At 43.1% G+C, this 21264-nt stretch overlaps 1 protein-coding gene across 23 annotated transcripts in view; it reads left to right on the top strand.

Moving 5' to 3' along the window:
* Window positions 1–21264, top strand: part of RBFOX2 (RNA binding fox-1 homolog 2) — a 170796-nt gene that overhangs the window by 142861 nt on the left and 6671 nt on the right. For 11 of the 23 annotated variants that reach the window (XM_086887329.1, XM_086887328.1, XM_086887326.1 and 8 more), the window contains 8 exons: window positions 2538–2598; window positions 4956–5009; window positions 5151–5243; window positions 6354–6486; window positions 11790–11829; window positions 16893–16969; window positions 19394–19482; window positions 20405–20477. In XM_086887329.1, the coding sequence (XP_086743455.1) occupies window positions 2538–2598; window positions 4956–5009; window positions 5151–5243; window positions 6354–6486; window positions 11790–11829; window positions 16893–16969; window positions 19394–19482; window positions 20405–20477 (620 nt within the window). Of the gene's footprint in view, window positions 1–2537; window positions 2599–4955; window positions 5010–5150; window positions 5244–6353; window positions 6487–11789; window positions 11830–14404; window positions 14448–16892; window positions 16970–19393; window positions 19483–20404; window positions 20478–21264 lie in introns of all 23 variants that reach the window. The other 12 variants (XM_086887331.1, XM_086887334.1, XM_023935984.2 and 9 more) reach the window with 3 other exon arrangements.

The raw sequence follows: 21264 nt of genomic DNA, 5'->3' as shown, positions 1-21264 counted from the left end.
CCCACCCACTCCAAATTTTTGCCCTTCTGCTGTCTTGATTTTTCCTTTGCTTCAGTTTGCGAGGCTCCGATTTCCTGTTACCAGGCCTGAACAAAACTAACTGAAAGAGTACTGTCCAACTTCTAACTGTGTCCAAAAAAGAAAGCAGGGGGCCAGCCAGTATCCTCTCTTTCCTCTGAGGCCAGTTCTCCTCCATGCAAGTGTGAGATGATGCTTGTGGGAGGGGTGGGGACATGTGGGGCAGCAGCTCCGAGTGGGCTGTGCTATACACATTGCTGGTTTCTTGATCTGCCCATGGTCAAGAATAGGTTTGGTGAAAGCTAATCCTAAAAGTTTGCTAGCTCTCACCACTGGGGAGGGGGAAGGGTTAATGTTGGTTGGCCATCGTGGCCATATGTTGGGCATGCCTGGTGTTGACCAGTTTGGTGTTCCACTGTGTTGAAGGCTAACTGGCATCATCCCTCTCTCCTTCTTTCTTTTAAAAAAAAAAACAAACAAAAAACCACAAACCAAAAAGTACAAATATTGAAACAAAAAAGCCACCGTTTTTGAGTAAGATGTCTGCATATTTTGCTTTTTTTTTTTCTTTTTTTTTCTTTTTCTGTTTTGTTTTGTTTTTTTTTTATTTCCCTTTCCGATGGTTTAGCGTTTAGGGCCCTTCACTTGACTCACTCTTTCCATGGTAACTATACACAATGCTGGCGATGGTACGAGTTGGCGGTAAGTGAAACAAAAGTGCTAGAGAAGAAGCTTTTTCTTTTTTTTTTTTTAAATTTTTCTTAAAATTACAAAAAAAAATTAAGAAAGAAAAAATCCATCTGCCATCTCACATTAACACTACGAAATGTGATTTGACTTGTTGTCCCCACCCACCTCCTTCCCCTTCTCCCCCTTTTATTTTCAATGCTGTTGAGTAATGCCGCCTGGACTTTGGATGTACATATTGTTTTGTAGCAGTCTGAGCTGTTTGATTACTGACTTCATGGTGATTTCCCCTTGCACATCTTACTCAGAGTTACTGAACTCCAGTTTGGCTGGTTTTTATTAATGCACCCGTTTCCTCTTCTCTCTCTCCTGCCCCTTCTGCTGCTCTTTCTATCTGAGACCTGTTTGTAGCTGTTACTGTTTGTTTTCTCTCTTTTTCTTTCTGCCCCCTCCCCAGTTTATTTCTTTACTAAGTTAAATGCAGCTGTTGGTCTCTTTGCTGACTGGTGGTTTCTGATTGGTTCTGGCAATTTTTCCTTTAAGTGCTTGTGTTGCACTTTGCTGTAGCAGCTGATTTCAGGCACTCGCTCCATCTAATGATTGTCTGTGAGACCCTACCCCCTCACTCCTCCCCTCCCCACCCTCTGAATCAATTGTGGTGTGTTTTTTTTCTTTCTTTTTTTTATCTGTGTGTGTTTAACTGCATGCTCTCAGTCTCATCATTGTTGTTTCCCATTCTTTCTTTTTTAAATGTGTAATGTTTCTATTGTTTTGGGTCTGAAACAAGAGTAAAATGTAGCTCTGGACTCCCCACCCTGTGTACACCCACCATCCATACATGTCAAGGGCCTGAGGCAGCTTCTATTCTTGTATCCGTTTTCTTTTCTTCTTCTTCACCCTGGCCTCCATTCCCATTTGGCATGGGTTTTGATAAATTATTGATGATACGTAAAGACTTCACCCTCCTTGCAAGAGCTTTGAGGCTGACACGGGGCTGCAGTAACTTGGCTTCCAAACTAGTCCATCTTTTCTTTATCAGCACCATCTCTGCAGTAACACCCCACTTGCTTGAGCAGTCAAACCGCTTGGAACTACGCAGAGCTCTGTAAAGAGGGTGGAGGGCACAGTAAACCCAAAAATGGCCTGCTGCTATGTATTCTTTTTGTCCCATGAGATTTGTGACAAGGAAAAAAATAATCTGGAAAAAGACCTGAAAATGGTGGGTGTAAATCAGTAAACGTAGATCACTGAAACAGTTGGTCATGTTCCAGAGATTTCCTCAAGCCTTGGGAGTCAAATCTAATGCTTCAAATCTAATGCTGAGGGACTCCAGGCTACCTTTTTCTACCCAAGTGTCCTGCCAGTGACCTGCTGGGCCCCAATTCCAGCAGTGAGCTTGAGACACAAGTCAGCTTGTACGTCACCTGGTTCAATCCCCTGCCCTTGGCTGCAGAAATTATTCCTGCCTCTTGAACAGAACCTGGACAAAGCATCTAAGGTTTTGCCCTTTTGATCACTGAGCTGTAAATAATCCTGTGCCTAGGGATGTCAGGGTGGTGGAGAATCTGCACTTTACTCTTGTTGGCCTTTTGTTTAATGCATAATTTTAAAATGCCACGTTTAGCTGTAACTTTTATAATTAAATGGCATCTGTTAAAAGTAATTTAATGATTGCATTCATGTAAAATTAGCTGTTTAATTTTTTTTTGCTCAGAGAAGTATAGTGTGTATGTGTGTGTGTGTGTGTGTGTGGTATCTGAGAGTTTTTCACCATTTTCCCTAACATTCTGTGCTTCCTTCCCTCTCCTCCCCCTCCCCTTTCTTACTTTTAGGTTAACAATGCCACTGCGAGAGTGATGACCAATAAGAAGATGGTCACACCTTATGCAAATGGTAAGAGAGACTGTTTGTACTAATGATGAGCTGAAGAAAGACAAAAGTGAACAGTCATGACTTCTGCTCCGGACCAAAAGAAACCAATAAAACCCCACAAACTCTAATTTGTATCATTATACCATCCAATATAACCCTGAAGTGTTTGTGGAAGAGTACCATTTTCCAGATGGAGAACTGGGGACAGAGAGAAGTAGGGACATGCCCAGTGTGGCCAAGATGGGTAAAGGTGCCAAGGACGAATGGGTTGCCTGCCCTGCTACTGCAAGCTGATTCTGTATGGTGTGCAGAACTCCTATGTCTCACTGCCATCACTTAGATACCTAAATATGAATGCAGAAACATAACTTAAGGTGCATAATTAGCTTAATAACCTAAGATAGCTCCGTTTAGGTTCTATCTGTAAAAATACAGCTGTTCCCAAGCAACCAGCAAAACAGAGCATTTGCACTGCTTGTTTGCTTGCTTTTTGTTTCAGAGTGTGCCTGTGTTCAGTAATTTTCCAGTGAACCTAAACAGAGAAAGACCAAGTTGTTTGGGTAATGAAGAATCCTGTTTCATTGGGATATCTTGTTGTTTCTCTGTGCAGTCATTTTACTTCATAGGCATATATAGCTAAAATTTTAAAGTTTTAGCATTTAAAATGCTAAAAAGTTATTCTCCCAGCAGAGCTGAATTCGGCTTTGATAAGGATTTTGAATCTGATTCTTTTTGGTGTGAAAATGTTCCCAAACAGTTTCATCAAGGCAGGAAGCTGCATACAGGTAGTTGCTAGTGTGAGAATCTGTTTTGATTACCAAGTAAGACTCCAAACTCAGAAGATAAACACTTTTTATGTTGCTCTGCTGCTGGCTTACTGAGTGGCCCCCTGCAAGTAAATCTTACTATGGGTACAGAACTGGGGAAATAGGGCCAAGCAAAAGGCCTGGGATTCTGGGTCACAGTACCTGAAAGGAACTAGGAAATTGTGTAGCAAAAGGCAATGCTTCCATGGTATATTGTCCTGAAAGCAAGGGCATAATATTTCATGCATGTGACTGTTTGGTAACAAAACTTGGCTTACTTGTGAAAGTGATAATGTACTAGCATATTTTGCTTTTGCAGCCAGCAATTTAAAGCCAGCTTTAAAGCTATGCAAAGGAATTTAGTATTAGACCAGGTTTAAGGCATACTGGCAAGTATGGTTGCACAACTGTTATTGAATTTGAGACTTGATAGTCCACTTGTTGCCACCACTGGAATATTTTGCCATCAAGGTGAGCAGTGCAGCAGCAGTGTGCCTGTACTTGCAGTGGGAACCTGCACTGCATCTGTCATTGATACTCTGCCAGCAGGTGAAGGGGTGGTGTTTCACAGAGTTGTTCATAGGGCTTCTAGAGTGGTTAGAGGTGTTAAAAGTTCAGCAAGTGCACCGGGGCTCCAAGACAGAGGAAGCATATAGGTTTATTTAAATGAAAATGCCTCTGTGATTGCTAGCTGAACAGCTAAGATCTTTCCTGAAAGGAATGCTTTGTGGAAGCCAGCCCAGATCACATTGTTAACTTTATACCTCTTTCCTCCCCCATTAGAGAGATGGAGGGGGAAAAGACAGATAGGTTTCTAGATGCGACTGGAAATATGTACCAACTCATCCCCATACTTCTTTAAGCCCTATTCTCTTGTTGCTTTTATCTTGATGATTTGCAGTTCTTGCCAATTATCCAGATTATACTGAAATCATTTCTCTGTGAAGGCTTTCACCTGAAAAGCAGCATAAAGAGGGCAAGAAATGCTAAAATAACAGTGAGGAGAAAGTGTGAGATGAATAGAATGATTTGGTTTTATGAACTATAGTTGCATAATGCAGTTAATGAGGAAATTCAGACACTGTTGCTTTTTAGCAGATATCTAGCAGACAAAACAGAAGGGTTTTTTTGAGAATTCAGAGCTATAAATTGACTTGCCTGAGATGACAGTCTGGGCTGGTGGCTTTAGAGAGGGCTTGGATCTGCAGTGTTCCCAGTGAAAGTAGGGAGGAGCTGTCAGCAAGGCTCCTGCAGGGAATGCCAGGTAGCATGGTTCTCATGGCAAATATGCATATAAGGTAGTTGGCATTCCCAAAGCAGTGCCTCTGCCTGCTGTGGATCAGCTGATGTTTTGCGATTCCCTCCAATACAGCAACCTGGACCTAGAACTTGGCGTTAGGAAAAGGCAGTTGGCCTCCATCTACACCAAGGGGGATTGAGGCAAAGCAGAAATTGGAAAGAGCTGTGCATGTGAAGCTGGGGCGCATGCAAGAGACCATTCCCCCTACCCACGCTGCCCGTTCCTTCTCTTGGTGTAGATTTTGGCATTCACTGCAGTCTTTGTTGTTTCAGGTTGGAAGTTGAGTCCTGTGGTTGGAGCGGTGTACGGCCCTGAGTTATATGCAGGTAGAGCTTAAGTAGACACTTCCACTTCTGCCATTTAACTGCAGTGGTGTTTGTTTATGTTCTTAATCTGCTGCTTCTTTATAACCTTTTTACAGTTTTGTTTTTGTTTTTTGTTTTCTATTCTTTTTAAAATTGAATTAGCGTCCAGCTTTCAAGCAGATGTCTCGCTGGGCAATGACGCCGCAGTGCCCCTGTCAGGAAGGGGGGGTATTAACACTTACATTCCTTTAATCAGTAAGTAGCCCCCAGTGGCCCCTGTATTGTTACTGTGCTTGAGTTAATGATGACCTGTTACCCTTCTTCCCTCCAGTCTGTATAATATATACTTGAAAGGATGGGTCTTGCTGGGAATGAATTTACCTTGAGCCAAAGTATAGTGTGCAGTTGCTGTATCTTGTTCATCTGCAGTGTCTTGCTGTACTGCTGAATGGGTCCTTCTGAACAACAAGGAGGCTGCAGAACAAGGGGAGGGTGTGTGAGGAATAGGCTTGCTCTCCTTGCTTTCCTCCTCATTTTCAAATTGAAACCAAACAGACAAATCCCTAAAGTACATATTATACAAGCTGCTAAACTGCGGGTCTGCAGGGCCCCTAGTGGCATGCACCTGGATGCACGCTGGGTTGGGTTTGTGCCCTGGGACTTGTTCCCTCTCAGTATCTGTTCATGATGTGTTTGCAGATGCCTCAGAGGTTTTACAAAGTTTCATCACGAGCGATTTACTTCAGTTTAAAGCATAATAATAGAGGCATCTCTATATGTGGTGCCAGTTATTGGTCACACTTATTAAATGAAGGTGGGCTCTCAGTAAACTGGCACTTTATGGGAAATTGCTGCTGCTGTTATATGGGCTATCTTGTCTTTCAGGCTTTAAAATGAACATACAGAGGATTGGGTGGCAAAGAGTGGGAGGGGAAAGGAGGGAAGAGACTGATGTAAGTTGGTTGACTTTAAGGGCCTCTTGACAAATTATTTTAAAGAGCCTCTGAAGTTTTGGAAGAACTGCGTGCTGTATTGTTAGTAACTCCCCGCGCTTCTCAGACTCTAACCAGACTGCATGGCGGTGTCAAAAGGTGGGGGGATTTGATCCCTATTTGGGGTGGGTGAGGCATGCCGAAACATTAACCTCTTGCATGCCAAACCTCTCTGCAACCCTTCTCCCCCCAAAGGCCATGGTGTAGCAGGAAGTATGTATGGGATGCTTGCTGGGTTATAAGCATGTCCCTCTGCAGGACTGATGCCAAATGTCCCACCGCTGTGGAGCTGTTGTGTCACTTTCTTTGAAGCAGGTGCTTGTTGGGTCAGAGCTTGAATCCTTTTCACCTTCCACCTTGTCTGTCTTTACAGTTCCAGGCTTCCCCTATCCAACTGCAGCCACCACAGCCGCCGCATTTCGGGGCGCCCATCTGAGGGGCCGAGGAAGGACAGTGTATGGGGCAGTGCGGGCAGTACCTCCCACGGCCATCCCTGCCTACCCAGGGTAAGCACTGGTCACAGGAGCAGAGTGCTCTGCACAACCGTGTCAAATAGCTAATCAGTTAACCAAAAAACCCTAAAATTGTCTGGATGGTGAGAGTCAAGATCTTGCTAGTGCCAGAGCATTCTGCACATGATGGCATCCAGTGGGGGCAAATCTAAATTTTTCTGAGTTAAGTTCTTGACTGAAACAATTTTCAGTACTTGCAACAGCTTAAAGTGCTGATGGGTTCCTTCTCATAATTTCTCAATTTGTCTGTATATGGTATTTTTCATCCATTGACCCCAATATGTTATAGTGCTGCTGAGAAGGACACAAAGAGAAGATCTAAAATTCCTGAAAAGGTTCTGCTCTTTGCACTCTATTTGTGTTTCCATATTCAGGAATGAGGAATATTATCCATTACCTTCATGCCTCACCATCTGGCAGTAGGACACAGAAGAGCCAGTTACCCACAATGGATTTGCTTTCTTTGTTGGAGACGGTTTAAAAAGGTTTAAAACAAAGATTAATCAAGTCCATTAATTTAAAGCTGGGAGCGTTTGGGATGTAGAGAGAATGATAATGCAATGAAGCAATGGCAAGTTTGTGGCCTTGGCATTCTTTGCCCTCAGATTTTCACCAGTAATGCAGTGCAGAAAATGCTGTTACAAAGGAGTATTCCACTGTTTAAAAGTAGAGGGAACTAGGCCTATATGTGAGTTTTGTTTTGGGTTTTTGTTGGTTTGTTTAAATGTGATGGAATGACAGATAAATCAGCAAATCCCTTCCAAACTGTCTTTTTTTTTGGTTGTTTTGTTTCTGATTTTGAGGATGCTTTAATCATATTGTCTCTGGAGTTCTATTTGCCATATTTTCCAGGCAATGTTCTCAGAAAAACAGGAGTAGAAACGAATCCTCCAACACAGATGTGGACTTCTTTTCCTATACACTAGGCCCAAAAGGGAAGAAAAAAGATCATAAATCTTTTATTAAAAAGGAAAGTGGAATCCATACACATCAGTGGAGGGAGCTGGCCTGATATATGCTGGATAAGCTCACAATACCTTCTGTAGCAGATTAAGTAATGAGAGCTACCGTGACCCTTTTAGAGTATAGTCTGATACTGAAAGTGGAACACCAGGAAGCAAGATGCAGTGGTCACGTATCTGTGTAGCTTCCCTCTTTGGCAATTTTGGCAATGTTTGTATTTAATTCACCAGAAGACTTTAAATGAAACCTCATCTAAACATTGGTCTTCTGAACAGTGTTTCTTCTGGGATTTCAAATCCACTTTTTTGCCACCACTCCTAGTTTACATTCTTTATCCTCTAACTATAGCCTCTGACCTGCAACTTGCCTGTCTATTGCTCTAAAAATGGCCCAGTCCTGTTTTGCTGGGGAGTGCTCCACAGTGAAACAAAGCAGCAAAGCTCAGCTAAGTGCTGCTGTCTAGCAGAATATAAAATATTTGCACCAGGGGGGGAAGTGTGCTTTTCATCCCTGGGAGTAACAGCTAGAGCATTCCTAGCCAGAGGCTGTCAGGAGTGGGGCACTGGGAGAGCCTTGTCCTTGATGTAAATCCAGCCTGAGTCCCATGTAAAAGGTTTATTTTCATTTGAAATATGGGCCAGGCTCCAATGATTAGCCCTTCCAAATACCATCTCATGTGGTATTACACTGAATTTTTCTGACCCTGCTGACTGATCCCATGTCTTCATGGACAGCATACTACCTAGTAAACATTTACAGGGCACTAGTAAGCCAGACAGATTCACAGAAGCCCAGAACTGTCCCTAGTCCAAAGCACTGTGATGTAATTAACTACTGCTGTGGTTCTTGTCATCAAAGTCTGAATCTCTACAAGATACTTTGTAGAATGGATTTGATTCCCAGTGGAATAATACAACATGTGCTATTCAATTCCATGTTGCAGTAACTTGTAGGACAGCCACCACTCCATGTGGGCACTGTTGACCTCCAAGGGGTCAGGGATGAGCACATGTTCCTGACACCTTGCCCTCCATCGGTTACTCTCTTCCTGGCCAGTGGAAAGATGACACCATAAGATCAGTCAGCAACATGAATGACCAAGACATAGTGAGTAAATGTGGAAGAAGACAGTAGAGTAAGCTGCAGGTTAACTCAAACCTGATGGAAGGAATTGGTTTTCACAAACCTCAGTGTTGTTTAAGTTACAAACTTAATGGTATCACAGCATTTGAGAGCTTAGCAGAAATAAAAAAAATACAGATGTAGATTAATAAAAGCTCGTTGGTATTGCCATACTGGATCAGACCCGAGCGCCATCCAGGTCAGAGTAAGTTTTGACAGTGTCAAGTGCTAAACCAGAGGAAGGTGCAAGAAATCATAGTTCTCAATAGTTTTAATATTTATTTCGACAACTCAGGATTTGCTAATGCTTATGTGGAATGCCCATACTTATGTATGGCCATGGTTGTTTATCCAGAGAATGTTTTTGATACCTCAGAAAGCAATTTTTTAGACTGTTGGAGGTGATGTTAGATAGTCACCTATACCTGACTTTGAATACTAATGCAACCTTCAGTTTTATCTGAGGTGCCGCTTGGTAGAAATAAGGAGACATTATAAACTCTGATATATAACATGAGTAAAAACTGTACTGGAATATTGCCCTGATTTATAGCAGCCACACTTTTTAAATGAGAATGCTAACAAATAACACTTCAGACCAAAAGCTGTAAGAATCTAGACAGTCTGAAAAAAAAAACCTACTGTAAAACTCTCAAAGCTAAGTAAGCTTGATAAATATTATTTCTCAAATTGTAGGTTAGTCATTGACATGTGCATGGTTGTTAGGTACCTGTGTGAGGAATAGACTTGCCATAGTAAAGAATAATTCAGTAAATATATACGAGATTCACTGATTGAAGCCAAAGTAGATAGAAGACTAGATACAGGGCAGCAAATAGCTTTGAGTGTTTGAAGTGGTTTTTTGTTCCTTTTACAACACAGTCAGCTGTTGGTACACCTAAATGATATGCTGGCTTCTTTAGAAAAACAGGCTATTTCTTTGTCCCTTGGATGTGTATTAGCTCAGCTAGTAGGCTTTTTACAGATTGCACCAAGATTTGACTGGCTGCCAGACTGTTTTTTACTTCTGGTCAAGCTGCATAACTGGAATGTGGCTCTCAGATGAAGGAATTCTCTCAGTTTTTGCTAGCATTAAGAATCACAAATACGGATATTTTACCATATAAATAAATCTTGCTAAATTTCAGCCCTGGAAGTTGATGTCAGTCAAATCCAAACTAAAAGAGAGATGGAGGATTCACATGTGTTCGGGTGTTTGGATCCAGGAAGCCTTACTCTTACCTGTTATTAGTGTTCCTTGCAGTTTTCTCTGGAGAGCTGATGCTAGCATCTCTTGCTGACAGAAATAGTGGCCTGATCCAATGTGGTAATGCTTATGTTCATCCAACTGATTGTGTTTGGAATAACTGTTAAAACTGCTAACCTGTTCATAAACCAAGTCACTTCCTCTGTCGTGCGTTTGCCTTTCCTGCAGGAGCAGGTGGAGTATCACTGCTAAAACACTCCTGGTCCTAGATAGAGAACCCAGCAATGTAAGTCACTGCCCCAGGAGCCAAACTCTTTGTTATGTGGTTGTAAAAAATTAGCTTCAACAAACATGATCTTATGGCCTGCTTCTCCCTGCTGAAGTGGCTCCCCTCTTCCTCTAACAAGGGTCTCTATCTTCATACCTGCTCCCAGCGCTCTTGGAGACTACAGTAACTTTGTCCATTGGGAATGGAGTGTACTTCTCCTGGGGAAGGCAGCAAGACTAAATTATTCAAGCAGTAGCTAACACTGCAAGATTTTTTTTTTTGATTTTTTTTTTGTTTTACTTTTTTAGTAATAGCATGCAGAATTTTGGCAAGATCTGCTGGGCTTTTTTTGTGTGTGTGTGCCTTACAATAGGTGGGTGTCTGAGGGTGGCAGGCTCTTGGCAGCATTTCACATTCCATCTGATGAGTAAAAAATGATAGTCAAAAGAATAGCTAGTGTTCCATACCTTCTTTTTCCTTTATGCTATGGGTAAATCATGCACATCAGATCCATGAGCATCACAGATGGTGGGGTTAATGCTTTTTAAAGCCTTGAGCAAGTTTGTGTGGAGCTCTTCAGAGGACAAAGCTGGAGGAAATTCCTCAGTATGTGAAGCACATGCTGAACTCAAATGGGTGGGGGGTATCCCCTCTCTTCCTTCCTCATCCTTCCCCAACCCCTGTCCCCAGAGTGAGCTGTATAGTCTTAAGCTAGTGAATGCTCTGGTAAGAGCAGCTATTTGGGAACCCCAGGCTCTGTTTAACAGTTCTTATGCTTGAAGTTCTGAGAGAAACAAAACTATGGCTTAAAGCAGAAAAAACACCATCCCGTGGAAACCCTTCCAGTTGCTCCTCTCTGCTATGGAATAAGTCATTACTACCAGGGACTCCCACTGCACCTTTCAATTTTCGGATCTTGGACCAGTCACCTAACCTTTTTAGCTCATTATCTCTGCTTGTGAAAGCAATGCATTGTGGGTATTTTTGGTTTTTTCTTTTCAATTACATTTCTCTGTGTTTACTTTGATCAGAATTGATTGACTTGTTTTCCTGAGGTGTTGCATCGGTTCTTTAAGATGCTGAATAATAATACTTTGCATGCTTGTGTGATCAGCCAAATCTTATCGCATGTCTAATGTGCAGGGTAAAAGCAGGTGATGTATGGATGTCAGAAACAAAATTCATGCAGCCCTGTGAAGCCTGAGAAATGTAATCAGGCACGAGTCTCCGAACCACACTTCCTGACATAGGTGACTCCAGCCCCTGTGAGATGCCTTCTGTGAGGGGCTCCTCAATTCCACAAGCCCACTTCACGAAGCCAACGTTTCCATGTGTTTTAGGGGGTAACTAAAATCATTCCAGGAGAATAATCACAGTGGAGGTTTCTCAACCCTTGTGTCTCTCTTCAGGACGTCAGATCTTTTTGAGTCAATATTTACTGTACAAGATGGTGGTTCCCCTCCCTCTCTCCTTCGCATACTGTCTCCCCCTCTGCCCACCCCTTCCCCCTTTGCATGCCATGGAAGATGACTTGGAGCCGTGCGTGCGCACACACGTTCTCTCGCTGATTTGCTCCTGCCAAAAGCCCAGGTTGTGGATTCATACATCACCTGCCTGTGTAAAACGCATGTGCATGCTGCCGTCCTCAATAACCGGAATGTGTTTTCTGTTCTTTTGTTTTTTGTTTGTTTGTTTTTTTTGTTTGTTTTTTTTTGTTTTTGTGTGGATTTTCTGCAGTGTGGTTTACCAGGACGGATTTTACGGTGCTGACCTCTATGTAAGTACACACACCGGAGCCTTCTTGTCCCCAACCCCTGACAAGCCAGCCTTTTTTTTGTTTCCTTTTCTTTTTCTTTTGGTTTGTTCGTTTGGTTTGGTTTGGTTTTTTAAATATCATTTACTTTAATTTTCTTCTTCCTTGTGGATATATATATTTATATATTTAGGAATGCAAGCATGCTTCTCTGTCACTGCGCTTGCCCCTGGGTGCAAAACCTAAGCCTTTGGGTTTCCTGATCATTGCCAGGGTCAGTTTATTGGGTGTCCTGTCCCCCACATGCACACTGGTACTAATCAACCTGAGAGATGATTAGCAAATTAAAATTTCTCTCAACACTTCTCTCATTTACATAATTTGGATATAAAAATAACAGGACTGGTTTAGCCTCAGACCTTCCCTTTCCTTCTCCCCATCTTCCCTCCCCTTTCTCTTCCCTCTTGGGGCCCTTTCAGGTTTGATTTGTGCAGCCCACACTACACTGAACAAGTTGTATGTTTTAAAATGTTCATGTGCCACTGGGATGTGGAGATTATCCCTTTGGGGAAGACACTGGGCTAATTAAAAATGGAGGCTGAAATGCTAGACTGAAAACTGACATCTCATTTTGCTGGTAGGAATGGCACCTAAATAGGCTAGATTCTCTCACCTCTTCAGGGAATTGTAAAGTACAAATATGTGGAGATGTTCGGTTACGAGAGTCAGCAGCCTCCTCCTGTTTGGGAATTAGCTACTGGAGACTTTGTCCTGTCATTGTCTTTGTCCTACCCAGTCAGTCTGTATTGCAAATCTCCAGGGTGTCTGTGTGTACATAGGTGGGTTGTGGATGGAGGTGTTTGAACTGGCCAGTGAGAAAAGTGCTTTCCTCTCCAAGGGAGAGCTATTGCAGAGCAGGAAAATTGCCTGTCAGAATAAAAATGTTCAGGGCCACAACTGCCACTGCAACTCGTGGCCTGCCTGGCTTTATCAAGAGTTCCCAGTTGTGGCATTGTAGGTCATAGCTCTCTGGAGCTGGGAAGTTTTGTATAGTTTGGGTAGTGGCACAATTGTCAGCACGAATTTCGCATTCCCATTTCTTTGAAGGTGCTATTCCTGACATTTATAAAGAGGATCCTGGGGTTAGACTCAGGATAATGGATGGAACTAGCTTTTGGATTGTGTTGGCTTATATGGAGGATCAAGTTCTGGGCAGGTGCTTTTTCCAGCCTAGGTACAGCAGTTGGAAGATGTGCTGTCTAAGATAGAGAGAACTGCGTGCATTTCTTCAGTCTTCCATATACTATCGTGTGTGCAGTCCTTTAAAGATTGATCTGCCTAGTCAAGTGTTTCTTTATAAAGCTGTGTCAAGGACTACAGAAGGTTCTGCATTTTCCTGCCTCACTCCCAAAACACTACCTTTACATACACTGACTTTGCTATGGCAAGTAACCAAGAAAATGAGTGGTGCTTAGTGCCTCTTCCCACAGAATGTGGCATATAAAAGGCTGCCATGTTGAAAGGGAAGACCAGGGTTACTCCTTATTTCTTTTGAGAAAGCTCCTTCAGAGCTTTTGTTGGAGAGGAGAGGCTTATTTAACATGTAAGGACAGAAGTTGTAGCAGTGATGAACACCCGTAACCACTTGGTGCTGCAGAGCAGTACCACCATGTAACACAAAGCCAAGCTCCCAGGTCAGGTTATAGAACCATTAGGTGGATTTCTGATGACTTTGCCGTTGGTTGCAGTGGTGTCACTGTCAGAAAGCAGGCTGATAGAAGAAAGGACTGCATCTAAGTAGATGGTGGTGCTTTTTCCTGTGTTATTGCTGGCCAGAGCCCTCCAATGGAGCTCAGGAAAAAGTTGTTATCCAAACTTGAAATTGCCCTTCCAAACCATTTGCTTGGCACAGGTGGGGTGACTTCAGTGTCCCTGTGTCTCGCTGATTTGTTGTGCTTTTCACCGCAGTGCTTCCATCCCTCTGGTTGCTGTGATAGGTTTATCCAGATTCTGGAAGGTATGGCAGAGGATACTTCAGTTAGGACTGGGGGGAAGTTAAATTGAGGTTCTCTTAAGATTTCTGAGTCCATAGGGTTGTGAAAAGAAGCTGAGCTGGCAGGGTGTGGTTAATGATAGGCAAGATGAAAGGGAAGTGTCCCAAGTTTGGGCTGCTTTTTCTGCATATATGCTATGCACCGATTTCTCATTTTCCTCCTCCTCCTTTTCCTCACTCCTTTTTTCTTTCCTGGGGCAACCATCCTGCTAGCCATTTCTTCTGTGAAGAAGGCATTCCATCTGTTGTTGGATGCGTCCCACTCTGGCAAGAGACCTGAATTGATAAAACAACCTGCCCCAGGATGCAGAGGGCTTCATTTCGGATCATAAGAAAGGTTATCTTTCTTCTACAATGGGGTCAATCTGGGTGGTGGGGGGGAAACCCAAACAAACCCACCCGTGCGAAGACTGCTCCTGCCTGTGAAAAGCGTGCTTGCATCCACTGGAAAGAAAAGGCTGGTGAGCCCCGCTGTGGGCTGTTTGTATGATTGTTTCTTTCCACAGCTGTGTTTTTTTGAACTGCTCTTCCTGTGTTCTGTTATAGAATAGTCTTACAGGAACCAATCATTAGCGCTAAAATACCTCAGGTAGGAGTGCCAGTGTGACCTGCCAACCAATCAGATTGTGGATTGCAGTGGAAAAAACTGAATTATACTAACCATTCCAGCACCACATTAGAGATGGGAACAGAGGCTTTTTTAGAGCAGCGCAGACTCACGTGTGAGCCAAGCCCCCGCTATAGCAGGGTGGCGTGTGTCCAGATTTCATACCAAGTGGCATTTCACTCAAAATAAAAAAACCAAACAAAAACCAACAAAAAAATGAAAACCAACAAAACTTTAATTCAGTGGAAGGGTTAACAAGGTCATGCTTGTCCCATTACCATGTAGAAGCACCTGCTGCAATGGACACCGTTGTCCTGTCACCTCTTCTAATTCATTCATGCTCATTCCTGGTGCACGTATGCCACCCTTCTAATACAGAAATACCAGAAGCGTTTCTAGCCCTTTCTGCTTCTTAGCTTCTGTTATATGGAAGTACGGGGGTGGAGAAGATACATCTGAGAGATAACAAATGAAAGATCCTAGAATTGGCCTCACTGCCTAAACCTGGCAAGCAGTAAAATGTACCTAAGTGGTACCATGAGTTACACGTTTCTCGGCGGTTATGGACGCACTTGTGTCCTAGGGGCAGAAAGGCTCTTTGGAGTAAAGAGGGCAGTGACATACTTTGTGTGCCCTTCTAAGGCAGGAAGGGAAAAAGAAAAGGGAGGTTTATAACCACACTGGCATAGTAAGCTGTAGTTTTGGATTTCCTCTAGCTCTCGTTGGATTGATCACCTGATATGGACTTGAAGAGTGGAGGAGAAGATGTACTTGAGCTGAACTGCATAAAATGTTAATTTATTTTCATCAACATACTCAGTAATTGGAATGCTGCTTTAGTTGGGATTGCAGCTTCCTGTATATATGTTGTTTTTCCATGTTTGTCATATTTGAGAAAACATAATACTGAAAAAGCTGCCATCTAATGTTAAAGAAGGAATTTAAAAGAAAATATTGCTTTGTTGATGAGCCAAGGACAATAACATCACAGAAGAGTCATTTTAAATTTGGGCATTTGTTCATACCCAAGCAATACAGCTATTTGACAGCTCAGGTCTGTAGGCTCAAGCACTACATGGGGGAAGGGATCCAGCATAGCACCAGCAAGACTGGAAGGCCAGATAGAGAAAAAGAACTTGAATCAAGAAAAGCAGCATTTAGCCTGGTGTTCATTTCTCTCACATGCTCCCAAGACAATCCAAAAGCCTGTACCAAAAAGGGCTAATCTTGATTTACACAGTCCTTTTGGTTGTTTTTAATGCCCATTAAAAATGCATAAGCATTCTCACTAGTTCCCATTTCCTTATGGAGGCAGTAATTAAACTGTCCAATTGATAGAAACGTCTCTGACATAACATCTTCGCAAGAAGCTCAGCCACACTTATTACTTTTGAGATGAGACTAGAGATTTTAAAAAACTGAACCTGTATGGGTAACCTGTCCCTGTGGAATCAAATAGATGGAGTGGGAGTTTGCATGGCTGTCCTGAGTTCCAGGCACTATGCCACTCAGTGTTTTTTTCTGTTGCAGTTTGGCTGTGGCACTGAAGGAATGTGTTGAAGCTGGCAAGGGCTGTTTTTCTTTTTTTTTTTTCTTTTTCCTTTTATTTTCTTTTTTTTTTTTTAATAATTATTTCTTTCATTTGGAAACACATTTTTTCCTCTTTGTTGCTGTGGTTGCAGATGCTCTATGCTGTTATAATTTATATTTACTGGAGTACCTGAAGTGGGTGGCACCAGAAATCACCAAGGGTCGTAGGACCCTGCAGCTGAGCTTGCAGATGAGCTCTGCATATCAGTTACAAGTTTTGTGTAAACAGGAACAGCAGGAGAAAATATCTGGTGCATTGGACAAGCTGAACAGGCTTTAGATGCATTTATTGAATTATATAAGTGGATCCTGGGTTATGGAGAACAGGAACATCAGCTGGGTAAGGCAACCTGTACAGTGTCTGCTCTGTATTGTCCCAGAGCTTGATGAAAGGATTTATGAGGAAACAAAGTGTAGTTGCAACAGTTCTTCCTCTTTCCTTCACCCTATTTTGGTGTGTTTGGGCCTGCCGATCATGCTAAATACATCCCCGTCTCAGAAATCTCCCAGCTGTCCACACTCATTGCTCCTATGACAAGAATGCACCATGGCCATTATGATCCCCATTTTTGGTTTTATTTGAAGTACACATAAGTCGACTTTGCAGATTGCTTTGAAATGAGCAGCTCTGCCTGTACGTGTGTACCTCTATCCTGAGATTTATTTTTTTTTTCCTTTTTAAAATACCAGTAGCTTCAATTTTGCATCAGTGCATGGTTAAAAAGCAATACACGTCAGCTATTTCTTAACTTCATTTCTCCAATGAATTATTTCTCCTGTTTTTTTTGTTTTGTTTTCTTTTTTGTTTTCTTTTTTTTTTGTTTGTTTGTTGTGCAGTTGACTGAAGAAATGTTAACATCCCGCTCTAAATCTCTCAGTGGAGTCTCTGTTCCCTTCTCTGATATAACAGATGGGTTATTGCTTGTTATAATTATTAACATTGTGGTGTGGGACAGGGCTAGGGTGGGAGCCATTCTGGGGGGCGAGGGCGGGGTGCTGCGGGAGTCGTTAAGGTTGGAATGTTAACTCCAGTGGTGACTGACTGTTTCCGTAATAGCAGGTTGTTGTGGCTGCACGCTCTAGTACTTGAGGCTGTGTACTTCACTGAGCTTGTGGTAGAGCCTAGGGCGAACTGCTGTCCCAAGAGAATGCTGGGATGGATAGAACTAGCCAATATGAGTCTGAACGTGGTGACTTTGCTGGTTGTTCTAGCTCCAGATGTCAGCATGCTTAGTTTTTAATTTTAATTAATAAATGTTACTCCATTCCCCCTCCCACACCTGATTCCAACCCTTCTTTTCTTCTTTATTTTCGTTTTTTTGGTTTGGTTTGGTTCGGTTCTGTTTCATTTTCCTTTATGAGACACATGAGTTAAAAGATAATTCTATGATAAGCCTTTTTGGTTTCAAACTGCATCTTGCTGTCATGTTCAGAGTATGTGCCAGGCACGTTTGAAGCGGCTTCTGGTCTGAAATGTGACTGGCAAGTGTGGAAGTGTGGGGCAGAGTGGGCATCAAGGGTGCATGCTGAGGCCAGCTGCCCCTGCAGAGGGTAGTGCCTGGAGAAAATGCCTCCTACACTGTGCCCAAGTGACAGACCAAGGGTTCAGGAAGCTCGTAGCCTGAGGGGAATACTGCAGTGGCATTCATACAAAGTTTTGTCTTAATTTGGTGAGGTTAATTAAGGTTGGATTTGGATTAAGGCTGCACCTCATTCCTCTTGCCTCTGTCATGTTTTACATGGTGGTGCAATGATAGCATGGCAAAACCAAGCTAACATCCCCAAAGCATCAATCCAAAATGCAGGATTTGAAACACCTAGGTGAGATTAAAAGACCTAAACTGTAACATGACATTTTTCCAGGCCATGCAGTGATGTTTCACAGGTGTAGTTCTGTGTTGCTTTTTCTCCTGTTAACTAGAAGATTGAAGAGGCTGCAAATCCCTTTTCTCTGGAGTAGAAAAGGGTCTGCAAACATGTTTTGGATAGCACGTTAGCCTTCAGGGCTAATGCAGCCATACAAAAGAAGCAATATTAATTTAAAATCATTATTTCTAATTTAAAAGCTACCCAGGTCCAGATTGAGCACTATTTAGCAAAGACACAGTTCTGTAGTGGAGCTGATCTTGTACTCTTAGTTACATGTATGTAAAAGATACGTAGGGAAGAAGTAGTAGAGGCATATTGAGCTGATTCTGGAGGTGAAGAGCATAAATCTGCCTTCTGGTCCTTCAATCCCTAAAATGTCAGTTGGAAGATAAAAGGAAAAAAAAAAAGCCAGAAACAATCTGGAATTTTCCGATGTCTTTTTATGGCTCATTGTGTTTCAAGGAAGTCGGAACCATGGTTCATTTACCAAGCCCTCACCCCCAAGTTAAAAAAAAAGTGTTCAGAAATACAATAAAGATATAACCAGGGCTTCAGAGCCCCCTTTGCTACCTGCTGCGCCATTTTTGTCTCTCATCTGAAAGGTGGCTGGCCTTGGTCTTCCAGTACTTCAGGCCTTGCTCTGTCCCAAGTACTCCTTGTAGGAGTTCCAAGAGGAGATTCACAGGTCTTCTCTGAGTCAGTATTCACATTTTGACAGCACAGCTGTTACGTACATTTTTAGTAACTACCTCTGATCACCTTTGCTACAGGTGTGTAGCATGGGCAGAAATACAGCAGCAGAACAGACTGTTCTGGCATAATTTCCCTTGACCTGTTTCCTTCTTATATGGAGAGGGAGGGGAGAACAGTCTGGTTGGCCTCAATATTGGTTTGCTTGTTGACAGCCCTTAATCCACCAGGGACTGTCTTCTCTGACCATCTTTTCCTGATTGCTTTTTGCCTTCTCTGGCTATTGATACTTCTACACATGTGGACCCAATTAAATTCTAGCCCTTTGGGTTTTCCTGGCTGTAGAAAAGAGAGGGTAAGAAAAACAAAAACAAAAAGTAGGAATTTCTCTTTCTATTTAATATACTTCACAGAAAGTGTCCACCTCTGATTTCCCCTCCTTTAAGAGGAAGGAGCTGTAAAAATTACCTTGCATGCAAGATTCTGGGTCTTTCCATTTCCTCCATGCCAAATTGCATTTTCTGTAGGGTTGTAACAATGCTCAGCCTTCCTTTAGTGCACTCCTTTGCTAAAGAGGATAATAGAAGGGCCTCCCTGGTCCCTCTGAGAAAAGGAATATACATGAGTTAATGGGTGATGCTTGCAAGAGACATGGGAGCTGATGCAGTTTGAAACACTTCCTCTCCTTGTGATGTGTGTGACTCTTTTTTTTTTAGTTTTTTTTATGCTCTGCACGGGTGGACAGGTATCTGTAAAGTCAGTTCTCTTCTCTCCTGCAGGGTGGATACGCAGCCTACAGATATGCACAGCCTGCTACTGCAACAGCAGCCACGGCCGCTGCAGCCGCTGCAGCAGCTTACAGCGATGGGTATGTAAGGGAGAAGTGTCCATGGGGGCTAGCTTGCTGTGCTCAGGGATTCAAGGAGCATTGATCCATCACAGAACTTCTGCTTCTTTCCCCCATTTCTTTGTCTTACCTGCACTCGCATGCGCGCACATGCATGCACCACCCAACACGGAAGACTTGAATGCACGGTTTGTCTCTGCTCCTGGACAGTATTGCCCTCAGTGTATGTGAGCTGGCACAAATCCTGGCCTCTTCCCTGTCCTTGTGATTCTTCTCTGCACAAAGCAGGCAGTGTGGTTGCGGCTTCAGAGTCGGAGATCTGGCTTTGGGCAGGTTACTTAATCACTGGGTGCGTTTCTCTCCCCATCATAAAGTAAAAACGACTCAGCTCATGCAGTGCTCTAGGATGCTTTAACATGCAGCTCTGAATAGATACAAAGGAATGTCTTCATCAGAGTGCTTGCCTTAAGATTTTTCATTGCCTGTGCAGTGAGGCCGTGTTTTAATCCTAGTACATTAAAGTTTATACTCCTCTCATAGTGGAGAATCCCTCACTGCTTTCCATTTAGCAGCTGTTATTGTGCCAGTAGCACCAGTGCCAGCAGTCACTCTCCTCCCTCATTGCATCGCGCAGTTACCCAAAGATAAGGGATGCTCTAGCTGGCATTTCAAAGGTGCTGACCTCATTTCTGCAGGTCAGGCTCATGGCCTGTGCCACATTCCTCCTGGCAGGCCGTTCTCCAGCCCATCCCATACAATGCATGGCAGCATGCCCATAGGATCTCTGCAGAGGAGCTGCCTGCGTGCCTGCGTGTGCATGCATGCATACATGCGTGTGCAAGGGCATGCTGCTGCTTCCATTACCTGTGGTCAGGCAGCTATTTCTCTGCCCCTCCCAAGTGACTTTTTTTTTTCTTCTTATATCTTTTCTCCCTCTCTTCAGTTATGGCAGGGTGTACACAGCAGATCCTTACCATGCCCTTGCCCCTGCCGCTAGCTACGGAGTTGGCGCTGTGGTAAGTGGGATTTTCTTTCTTGTGCTGTTTCTGATTTCCAGCATGGGGAACAGCCACTGGGTATCGTGCAGTGAAACCTCACCCAGAAAAACTTTCGTTGAGGGAGGAGGTCCTTAGCAGCAGTGCTGGGTTCCCAGTTGTTCCCCATTTATATCTGTGTGTGCACTAAGAAAGGAACCAGGCTATAGGAGACCAGTTATTACTTGGTCTTGCACATCATGTAGTACAATGAAAAATGAAAATGAAAAGCAAACAGAGCTGCCAGGAGCCAGAACACTGTTGGCAAATCAGTAGAACTGTATCGAGGTGATACATAGAGCAAAAGTCAGCAATAGTTAGAGATTCAGGATACCCTTTCTTGCCATTTTCAGTTCTGGGAAGCAAGGGAATAAGTTGTTCTTGTGACATCTTGCATCAAAGCTGCTTCACTCGGTTCCCTCTTGCACTAGTGGAAGGATGCGGTGTCCTGCCTGCCAGCAGTAGTTACGCAAGGGCAGGATGAGGTATGCTGGCATCGGAGGGGAGTGGAGCAGCTTGCTGAAAACACATGCTTGCCCATCTGCTAGCCACCGCAGTATCTGTGTTGTTGCAAAGGCTGGAATACAAATGTGCTCAGAGAAAAAGACACCTAAAAATAGATATCTGCAGTGTAGCACCTCCATTTCAGCCTCAGCTCATCATGTGGACTCTCTTTAGGGTCAATGAGGGAAAAACAGGTAATTCTAGGATACCCAGTCATCATATCTATTTTAGACCTTTACCTTGAGGTGAGGTGAAGAGCATCCTA

This window comes from Cyanistes caeruleus, chromosome 4 (genome assembly GCF_971803275.1).
Source record: "Cyanistes caeruleus chromosome 4, bCyaCae1.hap1.1, whole genome shotgun sequence".
Taxonomy (NCBI): domain Eukaryota; kingdom Metazoa; phylum Chordata; class Aves; order Passeriformes; family Paridae; genus Cyanistes; species Cyanistes caeruleus.
This window is presented reverse-complemented; position numbering and strand designations above follow the sequence as displayed.